This window comes from Chiloscyllium plagiosum, chromosome 9 (assembly GCF_004010195.1).
Source record: "Chiloscyllium plagiosum isolate BGI_BamShark_2017 chromosome 9, ASM401019v2, whole genome shotgun sequence".
Taxonomy (NCBI): Eukaryota; Metazoa; Chordata; class Chondrichthyes; order Orectolobiformes; family Hemiscylliidae; genus Chiloscyllium; species Chiloscyllium plagiosum.
The window spans coordinates 72,946,231-72,958,963 of NC_057718.1; the positions used below are offsets into that span (position 1 = coordinate 72,946,231).

General features: G+C 40.4%; 1 protein-coding gene across 2 annotated transcripts in view; it reads right to left on the reverse strand.

Annotated features, from left to right (window-relative positions):
• LOC122552938 (zinc finger protein 292-like) overlaps window positions 1-12,733 on the reverse strand; it is a 193,982-nt gene that overhangs the window by 17,477 nt on the left and 163,772 nt on the right. For both annotated transcript variants that reach the window (XM_043696213.1, XM_043696214.1), the window contains 2 exons: window positions 7,135-7,271; window positions 1,498-1,639 (listed from right to left, as the gene is read on the reverse strand). In XM_043696213.1, coding sequence (XP_043552148.1) covers window positions 1,498-1,639; window positions 7,135-7,271 — 279 coding nt within the window. The remainder of the gene's footprint in view (window positions 1-1,497; window positions 1,640-7,134; window positions 7,272-12,733) is intronic.

The window sequence follows — 12,733 nt, forward strand, 5'->3', positions numbered from 1 at the left end:
TATCACCCTCACCTTGACCTCTTTCCACCTATCACATTTCCGACGCCCCTCCCCCCAAGTCCCTCCTCCCTACCTTTTATCTTAGCCTGCTGGACAAACTTTCCTCATTCCAGAAGGGCTTATGCCCGAAACGTCGATTCTCCTGTTCCCTGGATGCTGCCTGACCTGCTGCGCTTTTCCAGCAACACATTTTCAGCAATAGGAAATGTAGTTGACAAAGCAGTCAATTTTAAAGCAGTATAACGAAAACAGGAAATTCTAAAAATACATAGCAGATCCAAAAACATCTTGAGAAAAAAAAAGATTGTGTGTGTATGCACGTGCACTCTTCAAATGGTTCTGAATAATAAATGGCTCTTCAAATAATCCGAAAAACCAAAAGAACTGCATATGCTGTAAATCCGAAACACACAAATTGCTGGAAAAGCTCAGCAGGTCTGGCAGCATCTGGGAAGAGAAATTAAAGTTAACATTTCTGGTCCGGTGACCCTTTCTAATAAATAATCTCTCTCAAATAGTCTACTTGTAACACACACTATTTTCACTTCAGATTTCCAATAATGCAGTTTCCTTCTTTTTGTTTAATTCCAAGGTACTTCCTTGGTCAAAGTATCCATACAATAGGTTATCATTTTCTAAACCAAACTGGTAAATTTATAATTTGAACATTCAAATCACAGCATGTGTGGCAATGGCTGTTACATGATATTATTAGCTAACCATTGCCAAGGATACAAAAATGAACAGAAACTGATTTGAGGAGGGTTATTGACTTCAATAAAGTTAAGTAGAATGTTACAAAACTGTACCTACTTAATGTTACATCTATTTGATGACTGTCTTGGGGACAAAATCAATTTCGTTATCCATCTTTTAATATTAGCCTTGGTAGTACTCTGCCTGAGTCAAAGACTGTGGATTCAAACCAACATAATCAGGACTTTTCCGTACAACCTAAGCTAATACTTCAATGTAGTACTCAGATCTACAATGGCAAACTGCCAAATTTTGGAAAAATACCAAAAATGTCAGTCTATTTACCCTCCAACTGTTTATGAAAGATTCATTTGGGCCTTTTGAAGAGGGGGCAGTTAAATTTTCTAGACCTATAACCTTATTGATTAAATTACCTAAAAGCCAAGCTGGCAGTTATTTAATATGCTGTAGTGGGATCTTGTTCTGCACATATACTTACTTACAAAACAATTATGATTATATTTCAAAAGAAACGGTTTGGAATGTTCTTAGAAATCCTGAGAATGTGAAAGATGTCCTGAGTGCAATTTCTTTACTCTTACTGTAATTATCTTTGTACAATATGCAGAAGTTAGGTTCTCTAGGTGTTTAACTGCTGAAAACATGGGCCAGTTTACAACAGTTTGCTCTTTGCCCTCATAACCAAACGTTTTCCCTAATATATGTTCAAAGCAAAAATGACTGACAAATAGTTCTCAAACATAGCATGCAATGGAACTTTGCACAATAGATTATTCATACCTCTGATTGTATGACCTTAATAAGAAAGAATATATGATAAACTGTTTTGGACAACATAGAGAATTGCTGACAGCATTCCAGAAAGGTCTGTGTGGAAGACTCCACCCGTTGCTGCAGTTTGCTCCAGAAGAGTGTCAGTTCCCTGAAATCAAAAGTATTTAGTTGTTACTGATTTCAAAATACCAGAGCATATGGTGTCAAGGGATAATGAGGAGCATGGATTGCTAGCTGGCTACAAAACAGAAAAAAAACAAGAGTAGCTACTCTGCATAGCAGTTGATGGATAACAATGCTCCACGTGCACTGACACTGGAATCACAGCTGTTCACAATCTATAAACAATTTGGAACTGAGAATCAGAAGAACAGTTTCAAAATCTGTGAATGATTCTAAACTGAAGGGTGAACCTTAACACTGAAGAAAATATGATAAAATAAAGAATTATTACTAACAAAAACACTAAATAGGTAAGCATTTGGTGAATACATTTTAAAAGGGGGAAATGAGAGATGGCACATTTGAAGAATAAAGAAGTCACACACTTCTTGGATGAGAGTCTAAATGGGGTAGAGGAACAGATATATGAATCACGACAAGTAGCAACAGCAAGGACAAAGCAGACCAAGCACTGGAATTCATTACCAGGGAAACTTATTTATAAGCTGCTTTTAGACTATGATTGGAAGTATTGTGCATAGCTCAGGTTATTTGGGAGGATCAAATTTAGGTGCAAATTATACTGTAAACAGCAGAACCCTGAGGAACATTAAAATACAGATGGATCTGGGCTTGCAGGTCCACAGTTCCCTAAAAATAGCAACACAGGTGGGTAAGATTATTGAGAAGGCATATGGCATGTATATGGAGTACAAAAATTGGCAAACCATGTTCCAGCTATATAAAACCTTTGTTCGGTCGCATTTGGAATACTGTGGGCAGTTTTGCTTGCCACACTAACAGAAGGACATAAAAGCTTTGGAGAGTATGCAGAGAAGATTCACCAGGATGTTGCCTGGTATCGAGGGGTTAAAAAGACTGAGAATATTTTCACTGGAAAGATAGTAGCTGAAAGAAGACCTGATTGAGGTCTACAAAATTATGAGAGGCATAGATAGGGTGGATAGTCAGAAGCTTTTCCTATGGTTAAAGTTTCAATTACAAGGGGGCACAGGTTCAGGGTGAGGGAGGTTTTTCAGAATGGCAGGAGCCTGGAAGAGGTGGTGGAAACAGGCACATTGGCAACCTTTAAGAGGCATCTGGACGGTTACATGACTAGGGAGGGATATGGACAGAATAAAGGTTTGGCTTTTAGGTAAGACCATGATGATTGGCACAGGCTTGGAAGGCTAAGGGCCGCTCCTGTGCTGCATTTCTCTTTTGTTCTTCTATTATACTATATAAGGCATAGATAAATTCTGAATAAAGCCCAAAAGTAGATTCACAAGGATATGGCGAGGCCACTGTTGGAATACTGTGAACAATTCTGGTCTCCTTCCTATCGGAAGGATGTTGTGAAACCGAAAAGGCTTCAGACAAGATTTACAAGGATGTTGCCAGGGTTGGAGAATAGGGAGAGGTTGCCAGGGTTGGAGAATAGTGAGAGGTCTGTCTCCCTGGAGTTTTGGAGGCTGAGGTAAAGGTTTATAAAATTATGAGGGGCATGGATAGGATAAACAGACAAAGTATTTTCCCTGGGGTGGGGGAGTCCAGAACTAGAGGGCATAGATTTAGGATGAGAAGGGAAAGATATTAAAGAGACCTAAAAGGCAACTTTTCATTCTGAGGGTGGTACGTGTATGGAATGAGCTGCCAGACGAAGAGGTACAATTGCAACATTTAAAAGGCATCTGGATGGGTATATGAATAGGAAGGGTTTGGAGGGATATGGACTGGGTGCCGGCAAGTGGGACTAGATTGGTTTGGGATATCTGACCAGCATGGACAAGTTGAAACGAAGGGTGTGTTTCCATGCTGTATATCTCTATGACTCTTTACTAGCACTAAAACTATATCCTTGACTTGCAAGTTAGAACTCTTTTCCAGAGGGAGAACAAGTTGTGGTTGATCTACTAGAGATCTTTAAGATTATGGAAGGACGTAATTAGAAAAATGCTTCCATTGCATGCTCATTAGGTGTCATCATAAATAAAATTGTTAGTATGTATTTCAAAAGAAGTTTTGTTAATCAAAGCGGAGACAATATACAATGAGGAAGCATTTCTTTCTATTTGAAATTTTAGATTAGCGAATAGATTTATAATTAACGTAAAGATGTAGAAATAAGTATTGCGTGAACAAACCAAGTTGAGAAGGGTGGACATGAGAACGGTGAGACAAAGTATAGTTGAGCTGAATAGTTTTATTAGCTCAAGATTAGCTTTATTAAAATGTGGTCAAGATCATAAATATTTATAATGGAGTAATTACAGAGAAACTTTTTCTAATCATAGAAGGGGACCCTACTTTTAAGTGGACTGTCAAATAGATAGACTACATGCAATATAAGGAACTTGTCTTTTTAAGAATGAGTTTTGGTGATCAATGATTTGGTGATCAATGATGTGGTGAGAGAGAGTGGCAGAAATGGATTCAATAGAACTGTTCAAAAGAAAATTATTAGAAGGAAAGAAACTACTGAAATGAAGAGGAGCAAGGAATTCATCATCCAGCTCCAAACAGCACAAGCACAATAGGTCAGATGACCTATTTCTGTACTGTACCTATAATTTAAAGATTCATTTAGATATTAAGGGGAAAGGAACAGAAGTACATGTAGATAGGGTTAGATGAAGGGGGAATGGAAGGAAGCTTGTGTGGAGCATAAACAATGGCGTGGACATGTAAGATTAAAGCGTCAGGTCTGGGGTGCAGATGTAAGAAAGAACATAAGAAATGAAGAGCAGAAGATCAAACAGTCCTTTGAACCTTAGCCACAGTTGATAGTAACAGTTGATCTGATTGTGATATTAACTCCACATTTCCACCTGATCTCATAACTCTTGACATTCTTGTTGAGCAAACATCAACTTCAGCCTTGAATGTAATCAATAACCAGTTCACTGGGAAAGATAATTCTAAACACTACTATCTGAGAAAATAAATTCCTCCTTATCCACATCAATATAGCAAGAGTTAATGCTGCTGTCTAGGGTTAATTGATTATATTTATTCAGTTTTTAATTAAACAGGGAAACAGGTGGTATTGGGTGACTGAACAGTCAAACTCAAGACAGAGGGCCCTCTTGTGGTGCACTAGTAGTGTACCCATCCCTGGATCAGGAGAGCCAGGTTCAAGTCTCATCTGCTCCAGTGGTGTCTAACATCATCTCTGAACAGGTTGCTTACAAAAATAGGTTAAAACATTTAAAAAATATATAAATTCAAGACACCCCTTCCAGCTCCATTTTGATTTAGCACTCTTCCTCTCTTCCTCACTCCCCCTCATCTTTGATGGTGTGCATTGCCCTTAATTGGCTTTGCACATAAATTATACAATTGGAAACATGGGTCACTTATTGGTGGTGATTACTAGATAGAAAAAATGCACAGATGATTTGGTGATAGGAATGGATGCCCACTAGTGGGCAACATTGTCTGGCAGAGCTAGGGAAAGATTTCATCAATTATATAAAAATAAAAATAAACAGGGTTAGTTGGACAGGGTGGGGGGCTTGCATTTTGGTTGACCGGTAACTCTGTCTACGGTTCTTATGATACAGTAATTATGGCCCTACTTCTGGATGAGGCGGCCCACGTTCAAGTCCCATATACACAAGACACGTCTGGACAGGTTGATTAGAAAGCATCTAAACTGTCAATACCTTTTCCTTGTGGATAAAGTTCTATTTTACCAACAGGTTTAGGTCCAAGTTGACAATGTCTTAAATGGGAAAAACACTTTAGATTAGATTATTTAGTGTGGAAACAGGCCCTTCGGCCCAACAAGTCCACACCGACCCGCCGAAGTGCAACCCACCCATACTCCTACATTTACCCCTTTACCTAACACTATGGACAATTTAGCATGGCCAATTCACCTGACCTGCATATCTTTGGACTGTGGGAGGAACTGGAGCACCTGGAAGAAACCCACGCAAATACGGGGAGAATGTGCAAACTCCACACAGTCAGTCGCCTGAGAGGGGAATTGAACCCGGGTCTTTGGCACTGTGAGGCAGCAGTGCTAACCACTGTGCCGCCCATATTTTTAAAACTATGTCAACTAGCTCTCAATTTGTCCAGGAGAGGATATATCCTCTCAGCATCTACCTTGTCAAGGCCCCTTAGATTCTTCTGATTCATTAAGATCATCTGATTATTCCACGGATATAAGCCAAGCCTGCTTGACCTGTCCTCATGAGAAAAAACATTCAGCCCAGGAATCAGCCCACTGAACCTTCTCTGAATTTCCAATGCAAGTATGTCAATTTGCCTTCTTAATTATTTGCATACTTCCTCTGCTACTTCAATTCCCAGTCTTGTCTGGTCTACCTGGATCATATATTCACTGTGGTAGAGGGTGACTTTCTCCTACTTGTGCTATTTTGTGTCAGACATTGGGAACACAGGTCTCTATGCGGGAACATAGAGCAGGGAGCAAGTCAAACAACACCATAACTTTATCTGTTAATACAACACAGTGAAACATTACCACATCACTTCCATTATTACAAACATTAGTCCTTTGAAACTAGTAACCCTTTACTGTATGCAGATACACAAAGACCAATAACATTTGCTTTTCTAATATTTATGAAGTTTGGGAACAAAGTAAACTCAAACAAAATTATTTCTATAAAAAATTAGCACTAAAGGAAATTTCTGTGTGTTCGCAGAGAAAACAATTATAATTTCTTTTAAAAAAAGCAATATAGTTGATATAAAGCAAAATAAGGTCTCAATTTAACTCATTGTAGGTTAGTGTACTCATTATTCAAGTTGTTTGACTCCTGAAGAACTATGGTTCTAATGCCAATTGCACAGATACTTTTACTCAATTTAATCAGCTAACATACATGGAAATTTGGGGATACAGTAGGTTAGTATGCTCAACACTAATCGGTGGAGCTTGGATATAGTCTCAACTCGTTCTGGGTGGGTTTGTGGGAGCTCATTTGGTGGTAACGTTGATCTGCAATGTGGAACTATACACTAAAGACTGCAAGATCACTGAGGTCATAAGATTAAAGCAAATGCAAGAATTTACAGTGATGATGGATTAGGATTACTTTTATAAGGTTATCTAAAAGCACATTTATATGGTTGACTATAGAGGACTTCATATCTGCGTGTGCAATTCTTGCTTGAAAGTGCTTGATGCTGATTTTGAACACCTAAAATGAAAAAAAAAAATTCCTTTGTTTAGCACTCTTAAAGTTCATCAGAGAAAAAAGTGCCAACACAACACACTTAAATCAGGCTATACAGACATGGCCAAAACACCAATTGAAAGGAGACTGGATCTCTGTATTGTTAAACAGTTTTGAAAAGATCAGCCATCTGGAAATGATGAATCTGCTTTCATAGAGCTGGTGAAACTTGAGAACCATCTATTAAGGTGAGTCTTCACACAATCAGATAAACTAGAGGTTCCTGTAATATCATGTAATTCACCTCCACAGAAGGCAAGTGACTCACCATGCACAGTATACATCGCCCTGCTGAAGCTGCCGTGTGAGGAAAGCTGTGCACAAGATGAGGGCCAGGTTGTCTTCTCCATCAGACTCCAAGTTACATATCATCTCCAATGCATCCTTGCAGTCAACTGCTGAGATCTTAAATAGAAACACAAATGAGTATTTGTGGATTCCAGTTAAAACACTTTTTAACGCAACTAAACAATAACTCAAATCTCTGGAACACTACCAGCCAGAAGCTGGGAAAAATGGCAACTGAAGATCAAACAAGTCGGTTTAGAGGTGATCTGAGAAGGTACACAGTAATGTTGGATAAATTTAGGAAATAAGTGCCAAATTTGTTAGACCATGATGGCTGAAGGCAATGTCACTTTTGGTGGACTGGGGGTGAAGACAGTCAAGAGCAGACACAAATATAAAAGGTGAAGGTAGATTTGAATCTGCCAATAAATCCACCTTTCCTGTGATTCAATGATTCAAGTCCAGTGAGCCTTCTGTAGAATTGACTGTAGCTAGGAAATAGTTGGTATATGCATTGAAGAAGTGGTGGGGAGGTGTTATGAAGTCAAAAGCATGTATGCTCCCTTGAAGGGAGACAGGGTGCTTTTCAGAGTTGAAATTTTGACAGCATGTGCTTCTGAGAGTTGACAGAGTCACAGAGAGTACTGAGAATTGAAAGTAACAACTGGCAATAAGGTTATTAACATTAGCTTAAGTTGGGTTCTTTTTAAAACGTTAAGGCAACTGCTTTTGAATATAAGCAATTGTTTAAAATATGCCCAGTAAACCAAAAACCAATTGAATTTAAATTAGATTGCATTAACCATATCGGACCAATAAGATGGTAGGAGTAATGAGAGTTATAACCCTCAAAAGAAATCTCTCAGAATGCACCATCTATTTCAAAGGCATTTGTTAGTTAAAAATACTCAGTAGAAAGTAAGAAGACCATCCAAGAGAAGACAGCAGATTCAGGGAAAAAACAAAGGGGAAGGCTGGCTGAAGAATTTATTAATGACTTGGAAGAGGGAGTCGAAGGGTGGGTCAGGAAGTTTGCAGATGATACGAAGATTGGTGGAGTTGTGGATAGTGAGGAAGCCTGTTGTTGGCTGCAAAGAGACTTAGATATGATGCAGAGCTGGGCTGAGGAGTGGCAGATGGAGTTCAACCCTGCCAAGTGTGAGGTTGTCCATTTTGGAAGGACAAATAAGAATGCGGAATACAGGGTTAACGGTAGGGTTCTTAGTAAAGTGGAGGAGCAGAGGGGTCTTGGGGTCTATGTTCATAGATCTTTGAAAGTTGCCACTCAGGTGGATAGAGCTTGTAAGAAGGCCTATGGTGTATTAGCGTTCATTAGCAGAGGGATTGAATTCAAGAGTTGTGAAGTGATGTTGCAGCTGTACAGGACCTTGGTTAGTCCACATTTGGAGTACTGTGTGCAGTTCTGGTCGCTTCACTTTAGGAAAGATGTGGAAGCTTTGGAGAGGGTGCAGAGAAGATTTACCAGGATGTTGCCTGGAATGGAGAATAGGTTGTACGAGGATAGGTTGAGAGTGCTAGGCCTTTTCTCATTGGAACGGCGAAGGATGAGGGGTGACTTGATAGAGGTTTATAACATGATCAGAGGAATAGATAGACAGTCAGAAACTTTTTCCCCGGGTACAACAGAGTGTTACAAGGGGACATAAATTTAAGGTGAAGGGTGGAAGGTATAGGGGGGATGTCAGGGGTAAGTTCTTTACCCAGAGAGTGGTGGGGGCATGGAATGCGCTGCCTGCGGGACTGGCAGACTCAGAATCATTGGCAACCTTTAAGCGGCAATTGGATAGGTACATGGATGGGTGCTTAAGCTAGGACAAATGTTCAGCACAACATTGTGGGCCGAAGGGCCTGTTCTGTGCTGTATTGTTCTATGTTCTAGGAAAGAAGACCATCTGTGTGGACTTTAAGAGACTAAATGCTAATTTACTATTATTGTCTCTTTGGAACATATTAATAAAATTGTGGTCAACTAAGGGATAGTTTTGTTAGTGTTCACTTATGTTTTATTTATATAGTGGAAATCAGGGATCTTCTTTCAATCATACGTTTTTAACAGATTATGAGGCGAAGCTATCTTCTCTGGAGGTTTTTAGTTTAATTAGCAGAGAGGTTTGACCTCAATGTTGTAATAGACCGGGGGCTCATCGTCTCACATTTGAACAGATTGGGAGTTCAGGTCTCAGATTTAAACAAGTAGGGGCTCGACTGGTTCATGAACAGCACTTGACTGGATATGACAGATTTGGACAGATTCAAACAGATTTGGGGGTTTGTGTCCTAGCTCTTTAAATAAAACTTAGAAATTTAAACAGATTTTCTCACCTATTATTTGTGGTTGGTTAGATTAAAATTGAGAGAAATGCCACGCTCAGTTACTAAATGCTTTCTGGTGGTGAAAGAAGTGACTTTGGGGGTTTTACAAAAGGCGAGCAAGAAGTTGCTGGAATTGGCAGGCAAGCTGGAATTGGAGTTGCCAATATGAAGAAAGAAGTAGCAATTACAGAAATAGCTTGACATTTAAAGGCACTGGAAAAGTAATCAGAATCTTTGGAAATGGCTAAAATTCAATTGAAAATGAAGCAGCTTGACTTAGAGGCAAAAGAAAAAAGAAGAGCAAACAAAACTGTTTGAATTATGTTTACAAGAACAGGATAAATAAAAGTATTAAGATAGAGAAAATTATTAGCTCCGCAAAAAGAGCGAGAGTTTGAACTTCAGAAGTTGCAAATAGATTAGATTAGATTCGATTCCCTACAGTATGGAAGAAAGTCAATTTAAAAGGTTGGAGATGAAGGGAGAGATAGGGATATATACAAATATGTTAAAACACTATGACATTTTGATGAAAAAGATGTCGAAGCCTTATTTCATTTGAAGAATTGGCTCAGCAGATGGATTGGCCAAAGAAGTTGTGGGTAATGTTAATTCAGACTAAGCTGTTAGGCAGGGTTGGTGAGTTGTTTGCAGCACTGTCAGATGAGGGGGTCAAGAAATTATGCTGATGTCAGAGTCAGAGATATATAGCCTGGAAACAGACCCTTCGGTCAAACTTGTCCATGCCAACCATTCTAACCTAAGTTGCTAGCACTTGGCCCATATCCCTCTAAACCCTTCCTGACAGGCAGGTTTGCCACTGCAACACAGCTGCATTAAAACTAAATAGCGGGGTGGGGGGTGGGGAGGGGACAAACTGGAAGTTTAAGGAGGAAATTGAAGGGAAAGTTAGAACAAGTCAAGAAAGACAATGGCATCAATGGAGCAGAAAACTCAAAAAGGATCATGCCGTAAGGTTGAGTGAAATAGGGATTGATAGGAAGGGTGAGGGCAGTAACAAATTAAAAATATGAATGCACGAAGCATTAGAAATAAGATGGATGAGCTTGAGACTCATTTGAAAATTGGCAGTTACGATGTTGTGGGGATAACGGAGACGTGGCTTCAAGTGGACAGGGCCTGGGAAATGAATATTCAAGGCTATACGTGCTATCGTAACGACAGACAGAGGGGGTGGGGCGGCCCTGTTGATAAGGAATTATATTCAGTCCATAGTACAGGAGGACCTAGAATCAGGGGATGTAGAATCAGTATGGATAGAGCTGAGAAATTCTAAGGGTAGAAAAGACCTTCCTGGGAGTTATCTACAGGGCCCCAAACAGTAGTCGGGATGTAGGGTGCAAGTTGAATAAAGAGCTGAAATTGGCCTGTCGCAAAGATATTACTACAGTTGTTATGGGGGATTTCAAAATGCAGGTAAACTGGGAGAATCAGGATGGTACTGGACCCCAAGAAAGGGAGTTTGTGGACTGCCTCAGGAGATGGATTCTATGAATACCTGGTGCTGGAGCCTACCAGGGAGAAGGCAATTCTGGTTGAAACTTTATTGCTGGAACAGCACAGCAGGTCAGGCAGCATCCAGGGACAGTTGAATAAAGGGAACTATGGAGCTATGAGGGAGGAGCTGGCCAAAGTTCAATGGTGCAATACCCTAGCAGGGATGGCAGTGGAGCAACAATGGCAGGTATTTCTGGGTGTAATGCAGAAGGTGCAGGATCAGTTCATTCCAAAAAGAAAGAAAGATCCTCAGAGGAGGCAGGGGTGGCCGTGGCTGACAAGAGAAGTTTAGAAACATATACTTTTTCTCTTTTGGCTTGATAACATAGCAAAGAGGAGTGGGAAAACTGAGGACTGGGAAGCTTTTAAAGAACAAAGGATAACTAAGGAGGAACTATGCAGAGAAAAAATGGGGTACGAAGGTAAACTGGCCAAAAATATAAAGGAGGTTAGTAAAAGCTTTTTTAGGTATGTGAAAGGAAGAAAAATGGTTAAGACTAAAATTGGCCCCTTGAAGGCAGAAACAGGTGAATATATTACAGGGAACAAAGAAATGGCAGAAGAGTTGAATGGTACTTCAGATCTGTGTTCACTGAGGAAGACACAAGCAATCTCCCAGAGGTAATAGGGGCTGAAGGACCTGAACAGTTGTTGCGAGTGATGCATAAATGTGTTCCGAGACAGGCAAGAAGGGGTAAGATAAAGGAACCTTGGATGACGCGAGTGGAGGAGCTTCTTGTCAAAAGAAAAAAGGCAGCTTACGTAAGGTGGAGGAAGCAAGGGTCTTGCTCAGCTCTACAGGATTACAGGCAGGCAAGGAAGGAGCTCAAAAATGGTCTGAGGAGAGCCAGGAGGGGGCACGAAAAAGACTTGGCAGGAAGGATTAGGGAGAATCCAAAGGCATTTTACACGTATGTGAGGAATAAGAGAATGATCAAAGAAAGAGTAGGGACGATCAGGGATAGCATAGGGAACTTGTGTATAGAGTCTGAGGAGGTAGGGGAAGCCCGAAATCAGTTTTTTGCTTCTGTCTTTACCAAAGAAAAGGACCTTGTAGTGAATGAAACCATTGAGGAGCAGGTAAGCATGTTGGAACGGATGGAGATTGAGGAGGCTGATGTGCTGAAAGTTTTGACAAACATTAAGATTGACAAGTCGCCAGGGCCAGACCAGATTTGTCCTCGGCTGCTTTGGGAAGCGAGAAATGTGACTGCTTCGCCGCTTGCGAAGATCTTTGCATCCTCGCTCACCACCGGAGTCGTACCTGAGGACTGGAGGGAGGCAAATGTAATTGCTCTCTTCAAGAAAGGAAATAGGGAAATCTCCGGCAATTACAGTCAGTCTCACATCTGTCGTCTGCAAGGTGTTAGTCATAAATCCTATCCCTCAGAATCCTTTCAATCTGGAAGAGCATGGCTTGATTAAACGCAGTCAGCACGGCTTTGAGAAGGGCAGATCATGCCTCACAAATCTTATTGAATTCTTTGAGGATGTTACTAGACAAGTTGGTGAGGGTCGAGCTGTGGATGTGGCGTATATGGACTTCAGCAAGGCATTTGATAAGGTTCCCATGGTAGGCTCATTCAGAAGGTCAGGAGGAATGGGATACAGGGAAATTTAGCTGTCTGGATACAGAATTGGCTGGGTGACAGAAGACAGCGAGTGGTAGTGGACGGAAAGTATTCTGCCTGGAAGTCAGTGGTGCATGGTGTTCCACAGGGCTCTGT